The 27,945-nt window shown below is 36.1% G+C and overlaps 1 protein-coding gene across 1 annotated transcript in view; it reads right to left on the minus strand.

Annotated features, from left to right (window-relative positions):
• The window catches only part of Dach1 (dachshund family transcription factor 1), a 359,268-nt gene that overhangs the window by 164,634 nt on the left and 166,689 nt on the right, over positions 1–27,945 (minus strand). Inside the window, exon 3 of the mRNA XM_041667539.1 lies at positions 6,847–7,008. Within this exon, the coding sequence (XP_041523473.1) occupies positions 6,847–7,008 (162 nt within the window). The remainder of the gene's footprint in view (positions 1–6,846; positions 7,009–27,945) is intronic.

Raw genomic sequence — 27,945 nt, forward strand, 5'->3', positions numbered from 1 at the left:
TCTGCATAGGCAATGATGTTAACCATATGGCCTATTCACAATCAATTGAATTACAAGTCATGGCAGTTACTGCACTTTTAAGAGATGCTTGTGTTGCTTTCCATTAGTTCACTAATGTGACATTTATGAAACGTTCATGGTTGGGCATCCTTTCTTGACCACATGTAAGGGCACAAGGAATGAAAACATGAGTTAAAAGTTTTAGGCATAAATTGGCAGTTATCAGCCCTAAAATAGTCTACATTTTGGGTGGCATAATTATTTTGGACTTTTAGGATAGGCATGTATCCATCCACCTTTACTAGACCCTGACTAGCAATATTATTAAATCTTACTCATCAGACAGGAAGTAAACACTTTCAATTTATTAATTGGAAATGATGTTAAAGTTTAAAAAATAAAATCCACATTTAATCTGGTAAACAATAGCAAATTTCTTATGAACCAGTGATACTGTAATTGAACTGGAGACGGTTTTTAGAGCAAGCTTGCTTTGGCTTTTTCACCCTCCGATTTGGAATCTGCTCACAGTACTGCCAGCTTAACCAAAAAGGATTAACTCTCATATCCAACTGAGAACACAGATAATTCTCAGTAATTGGTAAAAAATGAAGATGAATGGGGCTGAGAGATAAGGAGCAATTAGCTCATCAGCAGTTACAGCTGTGCACTCAATCCAGATCCATCTCTTGAGTCTCGGCCCCTTTTAAAGAACCTAAGCAGACTAAGCACAGGACACCCCTCCCCAAAAAAATTGCTCTACCTGCCCATCATTTCTCGAGTCTTCCATTCTATTTCTTAACTATGCAAAGACACCTGTCATAGCATGGTATGTAAATTACTACCTCTCTTAGGACCTATGTCTAAAGCCAATCTTCTTTTTAAACTTTTTTTTTATAACAGAAACCAAATGACTACTGTAGACACTCTTAAATTCCCTGTCAATCGTTTCATTATAGCAGCATCATCTGTTTGAAAATATAAGCAATTCCCTCATCTAATTATAGGAAGGATTTGAGGTTCATTAACACTGCCAAGGCAGGATCCAATGTGCAACTGCGGAGCTCTGCGTGGCGGCCTGGCTCTCTGTTTCCTTTTATTTGCTGTCTCCAGATCTCCAAGACTTTTTCCTGAAATCATAAAATGACTTTTTTCCCTCAAAATAGACATGTGTGTTAGAAAGAAAGGAAATGACTTTGGGGTGAATTATTCTCTATCTGCAGGATATTCCTAAGGTTATTTTTCTTGTTTCAAGGTAAGGGGGTCTTCCCTAGTATCAACTAAGGAAGATATTTTGTCTCCCTCTGTGCTTGGCCTTTTTGTCTTTTTAGTAAATGTGTTTTGTTTGTTGAAGGACAAGGAAAGCAAACAGGGAGAGAAAGACTGACGAATACATTCTCAACCCAAATGCGGTCCTTATTTTTGCTTGAAACTCCTGCATCCTGTTAACTACTTCTAGTTTGAGAAGAACTTTAAAAGAATTGTGTACTTCCTACACACATTTGCTCAGCTTTGCCATTTACTGACCTAACACAGACTTGTCTATAGGTTACAGAATTCAGAAAGACAAACTACTGAAGTCGTGAGATGACTTCATTTCCTTGAAGTAATAACAGCAGTTAGGGGGTTATGACTATAGTTTAAACAATGAGATTTTCTTGGGACATCTGTTTTGAGATCACATTTTGAATAGATATGAACTCATTTCCTACGAAGCCAGCAATCTACTATTGTTGATAGCTGTTTACCAGTTCTATGAGTCAGATATTAGCCAGTGGCAAAGGTCCTTCTCAAATCCTCTGAGTATTTTCTAAACTGTGTACATAGTGTTTTCCTTAAATAAAATGCTGAGGGAGGAATGTATTCTTTTCTTGACTCTTGGTAAATTATGGTTCACAAAACTTTGTCCTTGGGAATAATATTTAATGCATTTATTTTTAAAGGCGTATTTCCTGGCTTACTTTAATAAAGCGAGTAAGACACTAGGTTTAGCAAGTATTTATTTAGATAACATAGATAGTCTGAGATGCTTTTTATGTCAATATTTAGATAGCATTTCAAAACTAGAAGTAGAATTAAGGATCTTTTATTTAGATTAAACAAATTGTGATTAATTTAGTATCCCCGAAGATGACCATAATGCCAAAAGAAAAGATAAACAGATTTAAAAAAAAAAAGAAACAGTTATGGATTCTGTCAAATTGACCTTGAGTTCACTGGTTTTAAATTTTCCTTTTCCAATATCCCCGTTCCAATTTGCAAGCAGCGTTTTTAAGCTGGTTATGCAGATCAGTTGTTAGGGAAGAAAAAGTAGCCATTTATCTGGCCTATATTCTGTAGAAACTGTTGCCACTAAAAAGAATCCAGGACATTTTTCCTTCTTATCTGGAATGTAGCTCATATCAGCCAACCTGTCACAAGATAGTACTTGATATAAACAAGAGATTGCTAAGACATCTCAGCAATCAATATCAGGATAGCTACAGTATGGAAACCCCAAGCAGTGCATATCATTTGTCTCCGTATCTATTTCTATGGCCAAATGAAGCATTAATTCAAATCATAAATCTATGGTGATTTAAATCTGGGAATGAGCACCTGCCTGCTTTAATGATTTATTTTGTACATTTCAGTAAGCAGGAGATTTGTCCATATGAACTGACAGGTCACCTTCAGATGCCAGGAGCAGACTGTTTATCACCATGCAGACTAGCATCTCATCTTAGCAAGTAAATATTAAACTAAAAGAATCCAATTGATTGTGGATGAGAGAGAACGGTGATGTGGCTATATATTTTTCTCAACAAGCTGATGCCCCACTCGGATCTATCCTGAGCTCCTCAACCGTTACTACAGTCATCAACCTCTGGCAAAGATGTAGATTCAAGGTTATCATCTCAAATTGGAATGCAAAGTAATTATTTGTCAACAACAAGGATTTCTAAACCGTGTGGGTTTTTTTTTCCTAGCTAATTTTTAAAACTCATTATGGATCAGTGAAACCCATCCTTCACAAGAATATCTATCCACCTCATCAAGCCAAATCCAATCAAATCAAGCAGAAACGAAATCTCTTTTCTTGAGCCCCAGGGATTTGTTGATAACTAGGGAATTGAAAACATGCACCTGTATAGGAAAGTCTAAAGTGTATGGCTAACCATGTGAGGCTAGTGAACACAAGTCATATAAAACTAGAATTGTCACTGGGTGTGGGCAAGTCTAAATAGTAACAATACATCAAGAGCAAACAGAACCTCTGTGGAAGGTGTTATTCCTGCAAAGAGCTAACTTGTAGGCAGATTCACAAAAGCATTGCGTTTGATTCTGAGTCATGGGTTTGAGGGTCATAGGATGCCTTATAGATATAAACTCTTCAATTCCTCTTCCTAGCCACTTCACAATGACTGTTACTGATACTCTTGATACTGCCAAAGCACAACACATGCCCACCTGCTGCTGTAGGCCAGTCTTTCCCATTAACACTTCTGTGGTCCTTGCATACTGGGCGTATAATAGATCACTTTGGTATTTTTACAATGAACTGAACTTACAAGTTTAATGGAGGACAATGTAAGATGTTTCCAAGTTTTTTCTTAGCTCTATAGCTGCCGAAGTAACATGTACCCAAGACTGGAAGAATGCAACGGGGGAAGCTCCTGCTGATGGCAGTATAAATGGGAAGAAGGTGACTTTTAGGAAGGCAATTTTACGAAACTGTATTAGGAATAGTAACACCAAACTTCAAGTAAACCATGTGAGGAGCACACATAATGAATGACATACTAGTCACCAGGCACACATAGTTCAATTATCACGCTGTGTCATTCCCCAGTTGCCTTGAACGGTTAAGCTCAGAAAGTCTACGTAACTTTTCAAAGTCATAATCAAATTGTTATTGAGCACTTAAAAGAAGCAGGAATTGTCTTCAGAGAAGCCTGGAGCCACAAAAACTGCTCAGTTCAGCAACTGCTTTGATCTATGCACAGTTTGCTCTGACCTTCAAGGAGTTCCTTTCTCCTTTACAGCCACTCGCCTCCGACACACACTCACTTTTTATACTTTCCAAATAAATGTCCAAGAGTCGAGGTTTCTATGAAAAACAGTAGGAATTTCGAACTCAAAGACAATTGCAGCACGTTAAGAATGGAATGAAAATAGCACCAGAAAAACTCCCCAAGTGAGCTGGAGAGACCCAAAATATAAATGATGTGTGTCCCTTTGAGTCTATCATTCCACTGCGGCAAACAGGTCTTAGTATTACAGTCTTCTAAGAAGACACAAGTAAGTGTTTCTCTTGGTTCAAATGGATATAAGATGTCTCACACTATGTTATAACACCATAGCAAGCTATCAACTAATAGAATATGTTATTTTCACAACTAAAATATAATGGGATATTTAAATTGTTTTTATTTTAAGACATGATAATAGCCTAAGTACCTATATAATTAAAGGGAGTTGTAATTTGGTCACTATGTAAACATTATTGCATACTAAAAATATGAAATGCAGGTTAATGCTTTGTGAGCCACTTGCTTCTTGACTTCTGCCTGTTGGTTTCTGAAAAACTGCTGCTCAGCTGCTCAGAGAAATTAAGAGATGGTTTGTTTTGAAAAGATTTCCTTAAAAGGTTATTGTCCCTCTTAACCCCTGGTTCAAGCATCTTTTACCAGGAATGGCCTGCATTGTAAGTTTAGTCTGAAAATTTAAACATAATCAAGGCATCATTTAGAATAGTAACTATAATTTGTAAGTAGATTTTTTTATGGGAAAGGACATGATCACAGTCCAGTACTGTACAGTATTTGCAGTCAAAAGTTTTCCTGATTGCTCTTTGGGCTGACGAGGGAGGGGGACTTGATTGGGGGAGGGGGAGGGAAATGGGAGGCAGTGGCAGGGAAGAGACAGAAATCTTTAATAAATAAATAAATAAATAAATTTAAAAAAAATCCCCCATTTGGGACATTACAGAGGTCAGCCTGTCTGGAGTTCAATGGATTAGCCTTGCCCTGGGACTACCTTCTTTCAAGATCTTGGTATCTCCCTGCCAAGTAATCACTGATAACTTATTTCTCTAAGTGCAGCAAGTTGACCTATTTAGGTAGGCAAAGCAAAGGAGTTATATTTTAAGTCCTTCTACGCTTAGTCCTAAAAAAGAGAGCATCACAATTCTTTCATTTTGCTTCAATATTGCTACAATATTCAATATGTGATGGAAAGTCTAAAATGGCGTCTACCAATCATGAGCTAAGTGGTTTTCTGCTTTCTTGGCCTTGTCCCTAGGCTTCCAAGCAGTGTAAGTGTTGGTATGTGCCTGAACTGCTTTGCTGTAGCATCATCTCTCCAGGTGGTCCCCCATGTTTCCACTGCTCTGAGAAGAGCCACCAACAGCCACTCTCAATTCAGTTGTCCTTATGAGGTCCTGGTGAGAGATTTAGTCTTCCCATTTGAATGTCAGAAGTGGTCCTTTACCTTCAGGGATGAAATGCTATTTTGTGTTTGTTATATATGCTTCAAATCACTTACTACCGTGCTTATGAGGAACTGCAAATGAAATGATAATTCTTACATTTCATAATATTTCATCAAAGCCCTTTAAGTACAAACTAATTGGTGGAAAGCAGAGAGCTATTGATTAGTTTAAAAAACACCATTAATATGCTGCATGAAAAAGAGAAATTGATCAAATTGTGATGAACTTCTGTGTTCACTTCAAGCCTTCTTGGAAAGGATAACAAGCAATTTTCCTTTCTTAAATTGTATTTTGAGCATAAATTCTGTACTTTCAAGGAAAACATTAGTGTATATGAACAGTATTAAATGTTTTGCCACATTAACACCCAGATGAAAGTATTTCATTGATTATAAAATTTAAACCATTTTTAAAGCCAGATTCACAAGTCACGTGCTTAGTCTGTGCAGCTAAAAGGGTTGCATTTGGTTTTATTTTGAGTTAAGAGAAAGGAAGCCAGGTGATCAGGGGAAGTTAATATTGCTCGTTTCAAATGGGAGATGTCTTTGCAATAGTTGTGGACAGAGGGAATGATCAAAAATAATACACATTTCTGGCAACAGAGTAAAGGCTTTAATTGCCCAGCCCCTCATACACACTTTAGCTTTGTGCGGTCTTCATTGCCTGCAGTAAACAGGATTCTGAACTGAGAATTTTAGGCAACCATTTCTAAGTTTTACATAATGCAAACATTGCCTGGCATTAATTACATTATACGACAAAAAGTAAAAGATTTAAGTAACTCTTAGTACATTATATTTTGAAATTGTCATTTTTCTTATTATATATTGTTTATAATCTCTTAAAATGCCCAATCTGCAAAATATTATATGGATGATTATAACAAAGCAGATATGATATCTTTATTTTTCATGCTTTCACGCAAGAAACCTGAAAAGCATCCTGTGTGAATGAGAGAAAGCTAATGCATAAACTCTTCTGTTGATGGTAATTAATTTCTTACTTTATAATGAATGCATTAAAATAATTTTTAGATGTCATGTAGGATTGAATACACACACATATTTCTATCTAATTACCTACACCAAAAATTTATAATTTTTATTCTTAAAACTTACTTGCATTATGAAATATATCAATTCATTATTTATAGCCTACAATTTAGTTGTAGAACTGATCCTATATTAAAAATCATAACTTCCAGCTTCTTAGTTTCTGTATCAGAGAGGAAAAATGAAGAGTTAAAAAGATGACCCTTTGTTGATATTAAAAAACACATTTCATCAGTGGGTATCCAGTAGTTTTATTCTGGAGTAGAAATTAACTCGATGAAAAAGTGAATGTGAATACAGGCAGTGAACATAAAAACTTACCGACACCTGAATTCATATCCCCGTTTTCAGAATCTGCTCCATGTTGGTTGTTACTGGCATGATAGTTGCTCATGGCTTCTAATTTGATTTTTTTCACCTTCATTGCTTCAGCAATAGCTGCATTGGTAGCAGCTGCAGCAGCTGCAGCAGCTGCAGTCAAACCTTTAGAAAAAAAATTAAAAAACAAAGTAATTCAAATTCAAGTTTTTTTTTCTATAATAGGCCATCTCTTTCCATAACACACATACAAACATTGAATATATAATTTTTTATGTTATACTGATAACATATTTCTGTTCCAAACCAGCCCAAGCAACACTAACACAAGCGTACAAATTCTAATCAAACTCTCTGCTTGAGTACTAGGAGAAATGAACTCACATGTTTCACAGGAATGGAAATGTGGAGCAAATAAACTTTTGAAGAGACACAGGCTGAACTTCCCATTCCCTGCTCAACATCCTCTACAGATGGTAGAAAGTCAACACTGCAGATTAATGAAAAGGCTTACTTCCGATGCTCAGTCTCCTCCCTAACTGGAGGTATCCCGCACACTCAATCTCTGATGTATCCATGCCACCCTTTCTCACACACGGCCTGCAGCAACAACCCTCTGCTTTCAAGTGTGGCTCACTTCCATGACTGCCATTCTTCTAGTGAAATTCTACTCATACTTTAACGTCTTAACCCCCATCTTCCCTAGGCTGAGATGATGACAGCTTGCTTCTGGCTGTAAGGACTATGTTTACATTTATGTTATGGTACACACAACACTGTACTGTATGTGTCCTCCTGTGCATGTCCTTTCCTTGGGAGATGGTCACTTATTCAGTGGCAGAGGCCATTGTCAATGTGCAGCTAAGTAGCTGCAGGATTCAAGATTTTTATGTCTTAATGTAGTGTGATATGCCCTGGCTGGCTGAAATACGTGGGAGACCTGCCTTTTCTGAAGAGAAAGGAGAAGTGGAAGGGAATGTCAGGGGAGAGAGTTTGAGGGGAGGGGCTAGGTGGAGAGGGGTGGGGCGATGGGCGGAGGGGAAAATATGATCAGACTGGGTGAAAACTAATTAATCAATAAAAAATACAGAAAATTACAGCAAATAATTTCATTCCACTTATTAAGCCTTTAAGGACTGATTTCAGTGACTCAAGATTAATCTGATCACCATTATAAAACCATATTATTGATCAATATCATGTTTGCTTTACACATTACGGAATATAGCCCAAGTTCTAAAATGCTGTATTTAAGCCCAGAATGTCCACTGTCCCTGCTTTGTCTTATACACTCTTGTGATTATCTGTATGTCTATATTTAGACATACACATATATTTAGACATACAGATAATAACAGATCAGATATGACATATGGAACAAAAGCCACTGACCTAAAGTGCAGTTCTATAGATAAGAAGAAAAGAAATTCTCAAATGTCAACTTTTACAAAGTTCCCCTTACCATCCAAACCTGGGGTCACCCATCTGAAAAAAAGTTACATGCCATGGGGAAAAAAGAATAATGTCTCCTAATTCTAGAACGTTAGCGGCCTATGCAAGGAGAGTGTGTCTTTCCCTGCATGCATCATCTTTTCACACAGCTGCCTGAGAGAACCTGAGCAATGTGGTCTGGCCTTCTGGATTTATATGTGTGATTTATCCGCACTCCCAGTTGGTAGAGAGAATGAACACCCCTCTTTTTCCTTTTCTTCCCCGCTAATCATTACACCTTGTTACCACAGCAAAAAGCTGCTGCCCATGGAATTACGTGGAGGTCTTGGTAGAAACCTTTGCTATGTAATCGGTGCACAGACGACTTGACCTGCTCACCCGATCAGTGCAGAGAGGCGTTGACCACGTTCACCCAGATGCAATAAGATCTGCAGATCAGATCTTTGCTTGAAAAACTCATAACCACTCCTTAAAAGGCATTGATCTAAATTCAAAGAATCCATCTGCGTTTAGCACAAGCATTTGCTGCCTTTTAAGTCCCAACTTGAACAGACTCTCTCATCTTCCTATGATTGAATTTTCTCCTCAATGACTCATTTCCTTCAAAGATGTTTCAGAGCATTTTCTTTCCTGTTCCCTTTAAATCCTCTTTGTGATTCCCAGAAAAAGGTTTTCCTTGATTTTTTTCGTTGTCACCAACGTGAACATCTTCTTTGTCCTTTCCTCTATTTCCTGGTGTTGACTTGTCAGTAATTTATGTCTTTTCTCAGCCCTATAACTTGGCTTCATGCTACAGGAGGATCTAGTAATTGCATTCAAAATATAAAGAGATGCTATTATATACTAGCCTGCAAATTTTAAATAACAAAAATATAATTTTCAAGATCTTGTCCTAGGAAAGCCAGTTGATATTTTTTTTTTGAAAAGAGATTCTTCTGCTGTAAAACCATTCTGAGCCCAAAGAGGAAATAATAAAAATCAAGTAAGAAAACAAATAAAGAATAGCACATTATGCTCAGTATGGACAATTCTTATTCCTTATTCATCTGCAAGTCAAACCCAAGAGTTAATTTTCAGTGGGAACTTTCTTTACTTAGTCCCTTACTTTAGATCTTTTATATTCATCTTAATATTCACTTATCATAACTACTTCTAGTAAAGTTATTATCTTCTATTTGTTTGAAACTTTTCCCAAGTTTTACAATTCTAATAGAACTCTAAAAGATACATGTGTCAAAATCAACCATGCACATGAATGCATGCATGCTATAATCTGAATAACATGCAATTTGGCATTCTAATTTTACCTAAGTCTTTTTTAATACAGGTAGGAAATTTTGGTATATGCAACAATTCTAGACTTTTGGTTCTACTAAGCCTTCTTGTACTTGATTTTTAATATCTTAAATTCAACCAATTTCCTTCATGTCCACTACTGTCCCAATTGCAAACTTCTATATGTTATTCCTTAAATTCCTGAAATGCTTTTTTTTTTAAATAGTCTTTTACAGGGAAGGGAACACTACTTGGTTATCCAGCATCAAATAATCATTCTCTAAAAAAACACATACAAATAGCATTATACAGACTGAGAAGGCTTTTTTTCAAAAAATATATGTATTTGCCTTTCAAGTATCTGTCAAAACCAGTCATGGAGCTTTCAAACAAAGCACATTACCTACATCATGCCATCTGTAACTCTGACTCAGAAGGTCTGAGGTGGAGACTCTGAGATTATGCACCTGCTTATAGTAATTTTACTACTGCATGCCTCGTCTTTCCATCCTTCTGTGTAGTCTGGGAAGAGCAACACAATACTTTGATGTTTTCCTATTTTATATAAGAGAAGATGATGTGGCTAAAAGAATATTGGAATTAAGGCTACACTGCTAGAAGGTAAAAGAAACACAATATGGATAGATTCTTCATTTACTTACACCAAGTGTTTTTTATTATCATGGTGTTTGGTGTGACCTGTCATTGAATGTAAACGCCATTCACATACAAGATTCCTCGAAGAGACACAAGGTAAATATAGTGGTTATTTTGAAAATGCTAAAAGAAAAGTACAAGAACACTTTATTTTTGTGTTAGATTATATGAGACTACATGAGAGATAACAAATCTTATAATTTAATATAAAACACGAGTGCCCATAGATTCTTTGTGTGTAAAGTCTTAGAGGATCACAAGCCAATTGGCAGTTCATTACATCTATTATAGTTCCATTGGTTTTCAGTGGGTTCTTTCCTTTCAAACCTCCAAGGTAATTCTCAAATCCCTTGAACCTTATTGTCTTATTGTCTCTAGTGAAAGCATAGTGTGAATTTCTTTGTAGCCTCAGATGGAGGTTGTATCATGTATGATGTTCAATAATTAACTTCCTGTGAAAAAGAAAAGTGGAAGATATAAATAATGATCAGAATGCCAAGAATTCAAGCCATGACATGTTTTTATGTAATAAAGACTTATTCTCTGGTGGAAATAGAAGTAACCCTAAATATCTACCTTATTCCTTCACCCCTTCTGTGGCTCTAATTCCACAGACCCTACTTCTGTTCTGCCTCAGACTCATGGCAACTTTAGCTTCCCCTGCTTCTATGACTTACTCCAAAGTGTCTTAGATTTTCACATTGCCACTGCATTTAATTTTTCCCAATCAAAACAACTAATTTTCTTTTCAGAACTAGTCAATTCAATAGCTCCCAGGAAAGGTAGAGGCTGGAAGTTGCAGAAGATTCCTTTAACATATTACAAGAAATATTTTCCATTGTATATAGATGCTTAGTGAGAAATTTACACTAAGATTTACAGTGTTTCTGTTTTATAATGCATTGTTACTAACTGTGTGGAATGTCATTGCAATGATTTCTATGAGGGAGTTTTTAAAAAATCATCACAGAAATATATGCTTAAATTATCTATGAATAAAAGGAGAGGGAACAGGCAAACTATCCAAACAAAAATAATCAATAAAGGTAGGCAGATGACTTAAGACGGACAAATGAATGAATGAACAAATGACCTCTTACAGTAAGGCATAATTAGCTCTTGATTTATAAATGAATGAATGACCTCTTACAGTAAGACATAATTAGCACCTAAACATTATAAACCAATGTCAGAGGTTTTGGAATGTAACTTTTTGGCTACCATGGCATACATTTTGATCCAGTCATCCACATGAATCAAGTTTTCCATAAAATCATTGAATCCAAACTCTGTATGCTGTATTGTTACGAAGCCATTGCTGTTTCAAATACAATAGCAGGAGTCAAACTTCTGGGTGTGAAATGGGCCTTTAAAGTCAACCTCTTACTTTGTAAAGAGAGCAATTATTTTCTGCTTTCAACTTTCATTAAACAGCCTTTAAATTTTTTCAAATACCATTAAATAATCCTGACCACTCTTTTAAAAAAGAATAAATATCTCATTATATGTATTTCCAATAAGTTAGTGCCCTTAGTTATAAGTAGACGATTACAACTGTAGATTATAAATATCAAGAAAGAAGACAGATTGCTGTCAAATCCTTTCTCTGATCTGTTTGTTTGCTCATTAACTTGAAAAGTCCGATCTTTGATCTTTGGTTTCAAAGACATCAAGATGATTTCCAAATGTTTGATATGCTGTCTACTTTTACATTAACTTCCATACAAAATTCATCTCTCAAATCCTAATGGTTGAAAAATCATGTTAAACTAGAGATGGTAAGTATTCAAATATTCCATACAGCTTACTTTTAGTCTATGGTGCTAACTCAAACCTAAAAGAAACAAGTTTAAACATGCAAGAAATTATGGTCAAGGGTAGTTATTAATATTCTGGAATTGATAGCTTATTTATGTCTGGCATTCTTTCCACTGATTATTCAGGGAGACAGGCGGCTTATAAATATCTCATCACTCCACCGTCACAGAAATTTCATCGACAGTGCTCATGCACAGCTATTAGCAATATGAATCTAACCATTACAAGAAGGAGGAAAATCGAACATGTGGCATTAATACGCAGTCCTGGTTCCTAACCATCTGATAGGCAGATGGTGTGAAGCAGCTTCTCCAGCTGAAATGAAGGGGCACATCATTTAAAGGCTTGTTTGCATTCTAACTGATACCAGTGCCATATTGATATACACGATGCATCATGGCAGGATTTGAACAATCTAGTTTGCTTCAGTCATAAATGTTTACAGCCTTGTTTTTTTAATCTTATAAGCTTGTTCGGAAGAGTGTATTTTTAATTTATGAAAGCTATTGTTTGCTTCTGTTGAACTAGAAGATTAGCAGAAAGCAGGAATATTAAATTACTTCAACCAGAGCAATATAACCAAGACAGATGAATAAAGTGGGTTTCTATTTTCAATAAGGATGTTAGTAAAGAAATTTTAAAATTAGTCTAGGCATTTTGCGCATTAAATACATTTATTCATTTAAACCTTCCAGCTATTTTTTCCCCAAGTGGCATAGAGAGGAACTTAATGCTTTATATAGTCATTCATTTAAAATTCTCACTGTGTGCAATTAATCTTGTCTAACAACTCAATTCAGAAAGCAAAACACCAAAAAGCATAGTTCAATTCAACACTCATTACTGTGAGGCAATCTTTCTGCCCCTGACAGTTCCTATAGACTCTGAAAAGCTACGTTGAAGGTGCATTGTGAGCTCTATATGCGTTTGAATTTCAACTCAATTGAAATCACTCCAAGCCACAGAAGAACTCTTGGCTCAATGCAACAACTTGAAAACACCACTGTCTTTTTTTCCCTGAAACTCCACTTTTTTCTTATGCTTATTTAAATACCAGCTGTCCAAAAACTGACACTAATCTCGAGTTATTTTATTTCTTATTACTTTCTAAATAAATATAAAATGTGATTGAACCATGTCTGTTCTCATCTTGAATGCATAAATAGCATAAATTATAAGCTACTAGAATAAGAAACTTAATTGTGCATCTGGTTAAAGTGAAGATTTTCAGCGTGAACTTGTCTCTTAACGTCCATTAGACTGACTTTCTTGCCCTTTGTAGCACATTTGTATTCTGTGGAGAAAAGGAAAATTGATCCCTAAGGCCACTAATGGAAACACTTTCTATACCAGTTTTCAGTTTTTCAATTGATTGAATTAGATTTTAGAAATGTTTGGACTAACAATAGCAACCAAAAAAATCCTCACAAAATTAAATAAACATATGGTAAGAAACATATTATCCCCATTCTGAGTTAGCATGTGTATTGATATTGTTACTTTTCAGGTATTATTTCAGCAGCCAGGAAACAGAGTGGGGGCTGGGATGGGTTAGGGAGAAGGGACTTAGTTGGGTCTGGAGAAAGGACATGGAAGCAAGAAATTGATGCAATTATATTTTCATTATAACAATATTTGAAAAGAAACATTATCATTATTTAATTAATGACTGATGAGTCAAACAAATATCAATATTAACATTATTTTATGGACAGTTTAAATTCCCATTACTCTGAATGAAGGGAGTAGAATAGCAGTGGTAACAGAGGGTCAAACACCCACCATGGGGATGCTGTTTGGGCATGAATAAATCACTGAGCCATTTTAATGGGGGGCTTTGAACAGCTCACCTTCTGATTACTGACTCACAGAAGCAGGATAAACCAGAACAAACAAAAAGGGTTAAATAACTATCCTTTGGTGTTCAGTAAAATTTAGTTCATGTGTGGGAAGGTAAACTTAGCATGGTGTGTATACCTTTTTCTCATCTGTAACGCTATTTCCTCTAGAAAATCGTTTCTAAGCCACCACTTGGGGATTAAATTTATAAAACTCAGGTACTAGAAAATGATAATAGGAACCTTTGTTTTACTGACAATGAGGGGCAAAGAGAGTAATCTTTTCCACGAGATTACACCATTAAACACTGGCAGTGCAAGTCCAGTTCTAGGTCAAATTTCAGACTTGAACCCACTGAAGATAAAGGTAAAAGGACAGATGAAAATCAAGCAAGCTACAACATTTGAAATATGATGCATCTCTTTGCTTGATAGTTTATAAACTGCATGGCGAGCAGAGTTTAGACGGCCAAATAAATGAACAATTGTGTCAACTGGCATGGAAATCTGATCGAATTTTCAATGACAGTTTCATAAAATTCACAATGGATTTGCTGGAGAAAGAATCACAGTTTGCCTTTGTGTACAAAATTTTGTTCTCTGTGGTATTGGTGAAAAGCAGCATTTGTCACATTACCGGAAAACTATACGTAGTGCACAGGCCAGCAAAATGTTTTGCATAACTTTCATACTGAATAAATTCTCATTATGCTCGCTAACTGAAATAATCAAAATTTCGCTCTGATTTTAATGATGCATGCTACACTATATTCTGCTTCTCTCTTTTTAAATGGCATTAACTTTCCTTGCGTCATTCTAAGGCCCAACATTTCTTCTTACATTGATCACCGGCCACCACACAAAATGACCCAGTCATTGAGCCTAGGCAGGTGGTTTGAACTCACATGAGTATGTCTGACCGAGTTCGAGCTTCTAAAAAGATGTTTTCCAATAATCAACTAGATAATTTATTACTGAGATGAACAAGGTATTGTAATTGATGATAAAGTAAAAATACCATAAGCATAAAATACAATCTCACTGGCATTTGAACTTTTTTTAAAAATCTTCTTAAATGTCCTACTTTGTCTTATATTCTTTCATACTAAAATAAGTTCCTCTTTCATCTTTGGTTTTCTCAAAATGTGTGTATGTTCTTTGCGGATCAGTTGTATTACAATTGGTGAGAAGGAACAAGAAGCAAGCGGGGAGGAGAGGGGGCAAGAGAAGAGATCCAGTTCCATTTTCTTTATTTTTATTGAGCTCTACATTTTTCTCTGCTCTCTTCCTTGTCTCTCCTCTCCCTTTCAACCCTCTCCCAGTTCCTTTTTTGACATATAAGTTTCGTTTGGAGAGAGTTATTTAAAGATATCAAAATACCTTTAGCAAACAGGTACATAAAAGATTTCTGATACGGTAACATAAATATTTTTGTGGAAAATACCCATGAAGGGCATACATTCATGGAGACATATAAATATTTGTGGACTTTGTTTTTTTGTCTTTCTCAAAAGAACTGAGTTGGGGTCAGGGTGAATTGGGAACATTTGCATCTCCCATCACTGAGTAACAACGTGCAGTAGGTAGCAAAGGGATGGCGGTCAAGGTGGTCCAACCCTTTCTTCTTAGTCTTTAAGTCTTGCAGCTATGTCAGCCTTTCCTGAGAGGCAGAATCGGCCTATGAGGTGGGAGGTTTTTTCATTTGTTTGGAAGGAGGAGCTGGATGGTGGCAGAGTCTAGAAAAGTACAGATCAAGAGGAGTCTTACAACTGGACTTTTGTGGACCTTTGAAAGAACAGACTCTGCCCCGACTGAGTGATAGGGAATGTTCTAAAGAAAAGTAAATGTGGTCCACAATATGAGCAAGATGTCAGGCTCAAGCTGATGAAGACTTTGTCTTGGCACAACTTTTTAATCATTATGAACTTACTTAATGCCTTGAATGTGTCATAGGCAAATTTAGCACTATCACAATATGCCATTGCTGCTTTTCAAGAATAAAAATGTACTCTTCTAAAGTCTGATTACCATATTCTGCCAAGCTTATCCAGGAAGGGAGGGCATGGGTATTGTATTATTCATATCTCCTTTTTTTGCTGTAAACTATTTTAATAAAAATATGTTTAATTCTGATAGGAGAATAAATACGATTTGAGAGATTTTGAATTTTTGGTTGTTTGTTAGCACATTCTATTCATTTTTGGAATAACAGTGACAACAAACACTGAACTTTCTTAACATGTTCTCACTTTGAGAACAGCATCCAGGGTTACCCTAATCCAATGGCTTCTCTTGACCTAATTTGTTTTGCGCCATGAGATTCTATTATAAGAAACTAAATCACCGCAGTAGATTTATTCACCTTAAATAATTTAAGCTAATTGAAAAAGAACCAAACTAAAAGTAAAACACTTTCTCAGGCATTCAACTTCTGCATGTCAATTAGTAATTTAAACAACCAGCTAATTACAGCAACTTTGCAAGAACTTGGAGCCGCGAGATGAGAACGTTCCTCTGGCTCCAGCGAACTGAAGACACAGGCAAGGAGCAGCCCTGAATTATGAGCATGGGCATTTTTCTCATTCTTTCCCAAGACTATTTTCAAACTAATACATTTTACACCATAAGCAACCTAACCATTTCATTTCTGATCACTTATTGACACTTATGACATTTCAAATCTATAAAGTGACTTGGGGAAAATGACAGTGATGGTGTTGTTATTCAAAGAGGTTGCTGTTACATCCTAATCCTAAGAAGCTGAAGCTCTATGAGCTGGATAAAATGGGAGACTCTGATTAACATTATTAGATTTTATTTATGTTCCTAACTTAAAGCAGCTAAACACTATTTTAATTTAGCCATGTTAACAGGTCCAGAAAAGTACTATTACCAATTTTCATTCACCGCTTCATCTTAAAGTGCATTTGTGAAATTAGTGATCTATTTCTCATGAATTTATTTAATGGGACCCCTTGGTTAGTTCTTTGGTCTCATATGTGCAACTACCCTGTTAGAGTTTCAAAAGCTTTACTTGCAGTATTTTACCAAAGATCTTTCTAGTGAGAACTCAAAAATTCAAATATACTTTTATCTTAGAAGTAAAGCCTTTTGAAATATTGCTAAATTGCCCTGTGAATAAAGACAACACACTTAAGTGGACTTCCCTCGCGTTAAACAGCATTCATCTTTTCAAAAGCAATAGCTTCTCAGGCCACACGAGCCTCCTGCATTATTCATTTCATGTGCAACCTCGGCTGGACCATAAATTGTTACTTTATCTAATCAAAGGAGACTTAACTCTACAGAAGGTCAAAGGTTTAATTTTGTGAAGTATTATCTTACGCTATGAGTTTAACCGAAAAATAGAAGAAGAAAAACAGCCAAGAAGCTGGTACTAAATGAGCCTTTATTGCCTCAGGCATTGGCCTAGTTAATAAACTTTCATTGAAGGTTTCTTTCAACTGTTATGGACAATGAGAGGGGAAAAAAAATCTTAAATTACAGCCATGTGTGACTTTTAAAGCAGTCATTCTTTTTTATCTCAACCTCCTTAGCTCAGGGGGAAAAAAAAGACAAAGAGAGATTGTCTTCAGCCTCTTAACCAAAACTGTATGTTTCTAAATAGATGAAAAGGTACAGATAAACTTTGCAAGAAGCAGAGGTCGGCTTTGAACAATATAAAAAAAAATACATTCTTTAGGTGTCGAATCTTCGAGAGCAATCTTTCGAGCTCACTGTTAAACTACAAAGAGAACAGGGAAAGCATGAGTTCTACCCACAACTTCCACTTTTAGACTCTCCTGCGTGGTAAAAAATAAAGCCTTATATGTCATCATTGCACAAAACCCATGCCTAGTTCAGTATTAATCAAACGTATTGTAATTCTTATACTATCTATGTATCTTCTAGCCTCTTCAGGTGGAAAAATCCCCCTTCTGTCACATTCAGACAAACTAGCAGCAAAATATTCATTTTTTTATCAATAGACAATTAAAAAATTTAGGAGGATCAATTGCATCTGTCTATCTTATACTTTTAACCAATGATCGCTCTGCACTTTTCTGTTTAGCATTTTCTGGAGGAGACAGTAAGCTGAGTTCTGTGTGAACAATCGTAGATATCCTCCTTTCTTTGTCCAGAGGCACTTCGTAATGATCAAAGTCACCTACATCCTCAAAGACATCTTGGTCTATATGTTATTGCATAAAAGGGGACATTCCTGGATCACTTAACTGCGGCGAAAGGAAGAAACAGTGGTCTCCCCCAACTTTTTGTCTACTCTGGAATACAAAAGAAGGGTTAAAGAAACATACCTGCACCAGGTCTCATTCCCAGACCCCAAATGATATTCACCCTCTTTCCACCAAGGAGTGTTCTACAGAATGCCATGTTACTTTATGCCAAGGACATGTCTTCAGGACAATCTTTGGTCATCTATGAACGTGAGCAGCATGGCAGCTTACTCTAGCAGCAGGTGAATCCAGGCCCAGGCTCCCTGCTGAGAGCAGCTTTCCACACAGGTGGGGGCATTAAGCCTTATTGCACCCAAGAGAGAAGCATGGGTGCATATCAGCTCTTGTGCTTCTTTCCTGTATTTACTTAAGAGCACAAAGACATCTGAGGAGGAGTAAACAACAGAGACTCAAGACAATCGAACTTTTATGAGAAGGGGAAATAGTCAAGCGCGATGTGTAATAGGAGGAACCCAAATTTAGAATTTCTCGTCACAGTTAAATCTGGGTAAAAGAATCTAAAGTAAATTGCGACAATTGGTTGTCATCAATGGAAAAACAGGCTTTGAGAAGCAATCAGTAGGCTTGCCAACGCAAAACATCCATAATGTGCTACTTTAGTGTTACAGGAGAAAGCGTGTTGAGAATGATTGAAAGCATGAATAATTTTGCTTTGGTTCATTTTGCTTACTTTTTCTTCTGCCTAACTTGTACACATGTATTTGGTCAGTGAATACCATAGGAAAAAGGGGAAGTGTGAAAAAGCATGGCTATTTCCTGAAAAGTAAACACAACACTGTTTAAATATAGTTTTATGCATGTATTTGTAGCTGTATACAATTTGTTAAAAACAAGGATAGTCATGCTTCAAAGTTACACTTCTTTTCTTGTTTATTTATTATTATTCTTTTAGAGAAAATGGTTGATGCACATTAGAAAATGACCTTGAAGGCAGAGAAGCCTGGGAGAGGAAAAAAAACTCAGGTATCTCAAATTTAATTCCTTCTTCCATTAATCAAAGTTTTATGAGTTCATGAAAGTTATGCTACAGAGCATGAGGAGGATAGGAAACAACCCAGATCAAGGGAATTCAACGGATTTATTAAACGTGCAGACAGTCACTCAGGCTGGTGTTCCAGCAGGATTGACTCGATTCATTAATTGTAGCTTTGTGAAACTCTAAAGTGCTCAAGGATCGTGCTCATGCCTGCAATGCAGCAATGCAGCAATGCAGCAAAATACTTACAATCTTTCAACCACCACGAGCATTGGTTTTTTTTTTTAACCTAATCCACAGCTTGACACTGATCCTATGGTAAAGAAACACAGTTTTTGATTGAAAATAATATCTAAACATTGCTGCGCTTGCCTGGTGGCCTAACAGAATATAGTGCTTCTGAAACTCGGGAAATTCAGGTTGGAAAGCAAACTCATCCTCTCAGCTGTGGCTTGAAAGGTTTTCAAAAAAAAAAAATCCTTTTGGCTGGAATAATCTTTTTTCTGCTTCACAGAGGAAAGAAAAAGTAACACTTTAGCCATGCAGTTTTTTTTCATGCAGTGACTCGGTCAAAGGAAATCGTATTTGGCTACAAACTTGAAGACAACACCACAGCACAGATCAACACAGAAGCTCACTTGACACCACTCAGCAACAGAGCCATCAGAAGTCTCACTTTATCTAATGTCCCTCAATTTGCAATGATCAAAATGTCACACTGGAACGTTTCTGGAAGTGGGGACTAAATGCTGGCGAGATGGCTCAGAAGTTAGGAGCACTGATCACTCTTAGAGGACTTGCATTTGTGCCCCAGGCCCCACATCAGGCAGACCTCAGTCACCTGTTCCTCTAGCTCCAGAGGGAATCCAACAACTCTGGCCTCTGCCAGCACCTGCACCCAAATGCACATACAGACACATATACATATATAAAATGATTTTTTAAAGTTGTTAAATAGAGAATATTATCTAAGTATTCACTGATAGCAATAAATACACTCATTCAGTGTAAAGGCCATTGGAATAACTACTTTTCATAGTATATTCGCATGAAGTCCCCAAGCCAAAGAAATTACTGAACATCAGTATTAATGAAGGATAAAATGATTATAAGGAAACAATTTTTAATAAATAGACAAACTTAGTTTTCTCAAAAACCTATGTAATCACTACATTATCAGGTTCATTTAAAGCAGTTCTGTGACCATCTTCACTGCGCACAGAATGCATTGTGATACCAAGCTGGAGCATAGCCCATGTCTCTACTAACTGGTTTCTCAATATGCACACTCAGTTTCCTAAAAATATACCTGATTGTCCTAAGTAGTTTTATCTCCTTTTCATATATACATACTATTCACTTTGAAACAGGAATCATGTAGGATAAATAAAGGGAGAGGTGAAATCAGATAATATAGCGGTTCTTCCCTCGATGTTCTATAATAACAAAGTAACAACCATCAAGGTCATAACAGTGGTACTTTTGCCCATGGTTTCATGGGGTTTGTGGGTATTAGCTAGTTTTATTTTACAGTCTCTAGATTCAAGGGATATTGTAGGTTCTCATTATTGTACATACAAGAGCCATAATTCCATTAGTCTAATATTATTAAAGAGAATTATTCCAGAAATTTGTCTTTACCATTGCTATATAGCTCTAAACACAAAACTTAAATTGTGGATGTATCAATTACTGAACAAAAGTTAAGATATTTTATCTACTAAGTGGCTCAAGATTTGAGTATTTGAGAACATACAAAATACAAATAGATATTTGGGTGATTGGACTGAAGTAAAAGAATATTTCAAAGTGGAAAACACATATGAAAACACATTGGACATATTTTAAGAAAGTAATAGTTAAACCAATAAAACCTAATTGATTTTGGGTAAGATGGATCTTAACCTGTGGGTCTTGAATACTTTTGGGGACAGAATGAACACAGGGATTTCATGTCATATATCCTGCTTATCAGATATTTACAATAGTATTCATAGCATTAGAAACATTACAGTTATGAGATAGGAAAGAAAATAGTTTTTGTCATTGGCGGCTCCTCAAAACCTGAAGAACTGTATTAAATAGCTGTAGCACTAGGAATATTGAGAACTACTGATCTAAATCATCTCATAGACCAAGTAGAGCCGGAAAATTCTTCATGAGAAGTCATCAAGAGACAGGAGCTATGCCACCAAAAGACCAGCATATAGTGTATAAGTGATATTTGCATTAGTTAAGAGCTGACATGCCAAGGAATATGAATAAAAGAGAACAAGGCAAAGAAATATGTCTTTCTATGGCGTTTCCAGGAGGAACACAGAATTGTCACCAATGTATGACAGAGGTTTCTGTCCTGCCCAGTACCACAGTCATTCAGTTCCAAATAAACACACAGAGGTCTACATTAATTATAAACTGGTTGGTCTATTAGTTCAGGCTTCTTATTAACTCTTACATCTTAAATTAGCCCATTATTCTTGTCTGTGTTAGTCACGTGGCTTGCTATCTTTTATCAGTGAGGCATTATCATCTTATGTCCTCTGCATTTGGATGACGACTGCAGGCTGAGCCTTGGCTCTTCAAAGAATTCTTCTGTTCTGGTTGCCCCAGCTATACTTCCTGCTTGGCTACTGGCAAACAGCATTTTATTAAAGGAATACAAGTGACAAATCTTTACAAGGTACAAGACCATTGCCCCATACCAACCAACTTCTTAAGGCTTATATCACACTTCAGATCATCAGAATTTTAGACAGTAAATTTGAGTTGTGTTAATCAAATAAGGTTGTGTTTATGCTGGTGGTAATAGGAAATATGTGTATGTAAAAATGCATATGCATATGTGTGTAGTGTGTATGGGCATAAATATAGTTTCTTATTGGGTTAATAAAAATCTCCTAATTTTTATTTTGTATCTTAAAAATAAACCTCTCTCTCTGTCTCTGTCTGTATCTCTGTCTGTCTCTGTCTCTCTCTCTCTCTCTCCCTCTCTCTCTCTCTCTCACACACACACACAGACTCCACAAATTACCAGCCTGAGAAACACACTATCAGAGTCCAAGATGAGAAGATAAGATCAGAAGAATCTTTCACCAGTGTCACGGGATAACTGAACCAAAAATTGAATATGAAAGGTTCTGAGACAAAATAGAGGTAGTAAGAACAGCTAATAAAAGCAGTATGTACCTTCAATTCATTTTTGGAAATGACAAGAAAATTTTGCTGAGGTAAACATTTGCTAAGTTGCTGAAGACTTGAATACACAGGTAAGAGAAAAAGAGATAATATTTGAGAATGGATATTAAAACTGACAAAAAGAAAAGAATAATTCCAAAAAAAGAGAAAGCATCAAAAGAGAGATGAAGGAGGAAGCCTCTTCAACAAACTTACTCTCTGTGAGCAAGTTTTGGCATCATTTGAAATCATTCACTCTTAACCGAGGTAGAAGTGAATAAGCTAATTCAATTCAAATGGCTTAATTCATTTTAAAGGACTGAATTGATGAGGAATTGAGAGTGATTCAATTAAGATTCAATTTCATTAATAATTCTGTAAGAATGCAAATAAAGCAAGAATATAGAAGACTGCATGTTCTTGAATTTGAGCTGTGAGCATCACAAAGTTATAAATATACAATGTAAATATTTTAAATGTTATTTGGCATATAACATTATTTTTCAAAGACCTAAACACAGATGCTGAGGTATCCGGTAGTCGAAGGACATGTATCATGTCTTATTCAAAGTAAGCTTCTACAGCTTTTCTTGAAATACACTACTCAGCTTGAAAATAAATGACACCTGGTAAATTTTACATGAACTTCTGGTATTTAGTTAGTATATGTTGTGCTAGGTTCTATCACTATTTTGACATGACATAGTCATCTAATGCTTGCATAAATTGCAAAAATTACACAAAAGATCAGTGATTGCCCCCTCAGGGAGGCAGCAACACAAACCAAAGAGAAATTCAATCCGGGTAAACAGGAAAGAAAACTGAGAGCAGAGTGGAAGAAACTGTCTTCCTTTGGGCAGTAGGTACCAGTTGTGCATCCAATACCAAATGGTCATCTCTGAAAACGTATATGGGCAAGAGATATACAGACTGTATGAACTACAGCCTGCTCAGTTCATATATCACTTGTTTGTGTGTGTGTGTGTGTGTGTGTGTGTGTGAGAGAGAGAGAGAGAGAGAGAGAGAGAGAGAGAGAGAGAGAATGTAACGACTAAAGAAATCTCACCCCTGTGACAATGGCTGCATCCCACACCTACCAATACCATACCCATAGCATCCTGTGGTTATAATCGTTTTCTCACTGTGTTCCTGGGTCCTGATGTGGTCAAAATACAAGAACATTAAAGTTGAAACAACAAAACCTCAGTTTACGTGTCTCTCTGTACACATGCTTCCTATTTATCAGCCTATGTTTACTTGAAAGGACAACATTTCTGAAGTTTTTACAATAAATGTTATTCTGTTAAGAGTTATTTAGTGAAAAGTTTCTTAAGTTACACATTGCACTGAAATTTGGGGAAGTATGTAAAAAGTCACTATAGACATATTGCACAGTTCTGTGATGAATACTTAAAACTTGCCAAGAGTACATCTTCCATGGACCCACCTTATACCAAAAAAGCAAAAGATGGAAACACACTGTGCATATATGCTTCCCATACAAAGGTGTAGGAAGAAGTATCTTAATAATTATGTAATAATTATGTTACTTACATCTGTGCTCTGAGTCAGTCTGTATATGGACATGTATATAACTCTAGAAGAAGAGGCTTGTGTAAGGACAGAAGTAACAGTATAAAACTCTGGAGCTAATAAAAATAGACATCAGAATTAAAGTGGGACAAGTTTATCCTCAAAAGTTTACACTCTTAACCTCTGTTCTTTAAACAAGTCTCAATGAACTAAAACAGTGACTCCCCAATGCAATTGTCAGATGCAAGTGTTTAGAAATGTGTTGGAAATTCAGAATTTTTCAACAATTGAATTTTACAAATGTGAAATTCACTATAACCACTGAATCTGAAGAGATAATATTCTTTCACAAAATGGCCACATATGTATATTCAAATGTGTGTGTGTGTGTGTGTGTGTGTGTGTATGATCTGAAAATCCCCACACTGAATATATATGCACTATCTCTATATTGCATATATATATTCAGTCATATATAGATGTGTGTGTGTGTGTGTGTGTGTGTGTGTGTGTGTGTGTGTGTGTGCTGTGAGAGGTGATTCAGGAAAACAACAATCATTCTGACATGATATGAAATGACAAAATATTTATTTGAAAGAGAGCTAACTGAAGAATGAAGGATGTTGAGCTGAGAGGAAATGAAGGCTTATCTCCTGCTAAAGAAAGGCACTTACTTTGCCATTGTGTACAGACATCTGATTCATCCTGGATCCATATGTCACCATCGATTGTGTATGTGTGGAATGTGACCTCTACCGTGTCTTCAACATTAAAGAAATGTTAGTGGTCCAACTCTTAGAGTTCCCCAGATTGCTCACTTGAAACAATGGGAAAAAGGCCGCCGGGTTTTAGCCTCCTGAGAGATGCCTTCACTGGTGGCTTCACTGGGTCTCCATCTGAAATTCACCACACTAACGTCCACATCATGACATTGCATTTAGCATGGACTTTTATGTTAAACAAAGGAGATTTGTCTTCTGGTAAGATCCTGATTTCAAGGGTAAGTCCCTCTTTGAGGCCACGGAGGTTGATGCTATTCCTTAGTCTAAACAGCACTAAGAAAAGAAATATGATGTCAATAACGACTTTCAAGTTCCTTCGTGTTCCAAAACACAACTATCCTGAATAAGAATACTATTAAATTTCTCTCTCTCTTTCATTTCCTAAAATTGGTGGTGTTTGAATTTCATTCATATTCCCTAGGAAACACCGCTAATGGAAGGTCACCCCAGACTAAGTGAATCAACCAGAAGAGACAAAGTGTAAAAGGATAATTCTAGATGAGTCACAGATTTTACGAAGCATATATAAAAGAAAGCAAAACATAAATTTTCACTGGTCACTAATTTAAAGACCTCGACACTTTTGATATATATTTCAAAGCTTGTCACTGGTGTATTCTCTAGTGTACACAATTCAAGATTCAGGGGGGTTGTCCTTTGTATGAAAGTTCACACATGCCACTCGCTTCTCATGCACCCTGGCCCAGTTGCTCTGTGTGTTTTGCCACTCTGGGACACTATATCAGTATTGGACAGGATATGTCTGTTCGTTTCATTGTTCATTGCAAGTTCACTCCATATTCCTGCATATGATACGCACTAATTGAACTTATTTATAGTAACTATCAGTGTCAGTTAGGGGAAAACTGACAGTTGATTTTCCCTAATTTCTTAACTATTTTTAAATTATCTTCAACCTACCAAACATGCATCTGAACAAAACTTCTACTTTTCAATATGTAACTCATGAACCATGAGAAGTTAGCTAATTCATCTAAGTCTCTACGGCTACCGATTTTTCTGTTTGGTTTATATTCTCCAAAATGTGAACCTATTTCATTAATTTTTCTCTAAACTACAGGTTTCTCCTTATTTCTCCTTCTCAAATATTGTTGACTATAAAGTTATAAATCTTAGGTATTTATATAGATTGTCATTCTAACTCTACTACAGGCAAATTAGAAATTCTAGAAAATTCAAAAAACTTCATTTCTAAATATTCTTGAAATATCAAGAATAGCCCTTGTACCTAGAGGTTAGGCTATGAGTTTATGCATCAAAAGATAAATGGATACATAGAAGAGATAAATAGATGACAGAAAATTGGATGATCGATAGAGACAGACAGACAGATTAGATAGATATTAATAGATGATAGATAGTGAGAGATGATAGATAACTAATGAAAGTTAGAGATAGACAGACAGACAGACAGATCACACAAAGATAGATTTAGATAGATGATAGATGACAGGTGATAAAAAAATAGACTATAGAGTTACAGATAGATTATTGATAGATAAGTGGTAGATGATAGATATAGACAGATCGATAAATAAGTGGCTCAAACAATGCCTCTAAGCATCACAGTCATGGATTCGTAAGATTTTAGTTAACCAAACTCAGATTAAGATTTCCCAGTTTGTGTGAAACTAATAGAATATACTCAATAGAATTTGTGAGAAATCTCAATGACAGGCATTGTATAGATTGAGCAGATGATATCCAGGAACATATACATATACAAATATGCATGCAACAGCTAATGAAAATAAGAGGGCATAAATTTTAAAGGGAGTAAGGACAGTTTTGTCACAGGGTTTGGAGGAAGAAAAAGGAATAGGAGAAATCAGAGAATTATACAATCATCTCGAAAATTAAAAAAAAAAACGATTAAATGCCAGCTTGTACATCTCTAGAATGTCTTAGCACTTAAAACTGTGTTTACCTTGTGTGTGTGTGTGTGTGTGTGTGTGTATGACTTTGTGTGGATTTAATGTTTATATATGTGTGTGCATATATGTGTGGATGTGTTTGGTGTGCTTCTGCAATGGAGAGTTGCTGGAATTTTCCACAACAGAGCCCTAGTGGCAAGGAATCAAACCCTGTACTCCAGGTGTGCAGTCTCACCCTGTACCTGTGCCCCTTCCAATGAAGCATGAGTGACTGAGGGATGCTGGAGGAGGAAAACACATACCATAAAACATAATTAAAAATTGTGGAGGTTGTCTATGACAAGAATAGCCATAAAAAAACAGATACAAACCAGCTGGCTGGTAACAACTTCTGAGTTATAAAAATCTTAAAGCTGCTGTAAAGCACTCACTTCGATTTACATAAGCACACAGCTGACATTCCTTTTAGGTCCTCTATTGGGGATTTTTTTTTTATTATTTTTACATGTTTTAAGGCAACATAAAAAAAAAACTGTAAAAAGAAGAAATGAGTCATCTTACAAAGGATTCATTCCTGCCCTAAGATTGGACTGTAGAACTTTAATCTCAGCATTTTCCATGAATTGAATTTAGCAGACATTGGCTGTCTGATTTTATGAAGTTACTCTTCAGCACCCCTTGTTTCTCATAACACTGATACGCGCTTCTCTCTCTCTCTCTCTCTCTCTCTCTCTCTCTCTCTCTCTCTCTCTCTCTCCCTCTCTCTCTGGTGATTGCCCTGCATGCATTGAAGTCATTGCTATTACATAAGTCATCTTGCTAGTCGTCTCCCAAGAAACAGTAACTATGGTCTACAAAGAAAAAAATAATATTTTGGTCAACCATGTCTGAACTAACTCTAATTTCCTGAAAACCTAATGATGCAGCCAGCATAGAGCAAAGCAAACATAGCGTGCTGTAGGGAACTAAAAATAAACAAAATAAAATAAAATCAATCGTACGTTGAGTGAAGTTTTGATGTATAAATGCTGGCAGCCAAAACTGCCCAGGGCACAAAATGAGCCTCGCTGTTTGATAATTTACTTGATTCACTATGTTGCTACATGCAGGGCACTTTATGCCTGACTTATATTTAATCCAGTCACCTGCTTAATATTTTAAAGCCCATAATTATATACAAGGATTTAAACGAACAACATGTTGACCTTTCAGATCTGACATACAAAATGAATTTGTGCATTTTGAGTTTTAGCCATTTAATAGTTTGTGAGGAAGAATGTGAGTAGACATTATAACAAACTATAAAAGCATTCCACTTTCATTAGGAATAATGTAAGCAAATGATTTGGGCTTATGGGACAGGAAATGACTCTTTAAATGCATCCAGAAATGTGTAGCAACAGATTCCAGGCATCACTCTGCCACTTTCCAGTTAATTTTGAACTG

The sequence above is a fragment of the Microtus oregoni genome, unplaced genomic scaffold (genome assembly GCF_018167655.1).
Source record: "Microtus oregoni isolate MIOR12 unplaced genomic scaffold, Mior012 000001F_ref0000356, whole genome shotgun sequence".
Taxonomy (NCBI): domain Eukaryota; kingdom Metazoa; phylum Chordata; class Mammalia; order Rodentia; family Cricetidae; genus Microtus; species Microtus oregoni.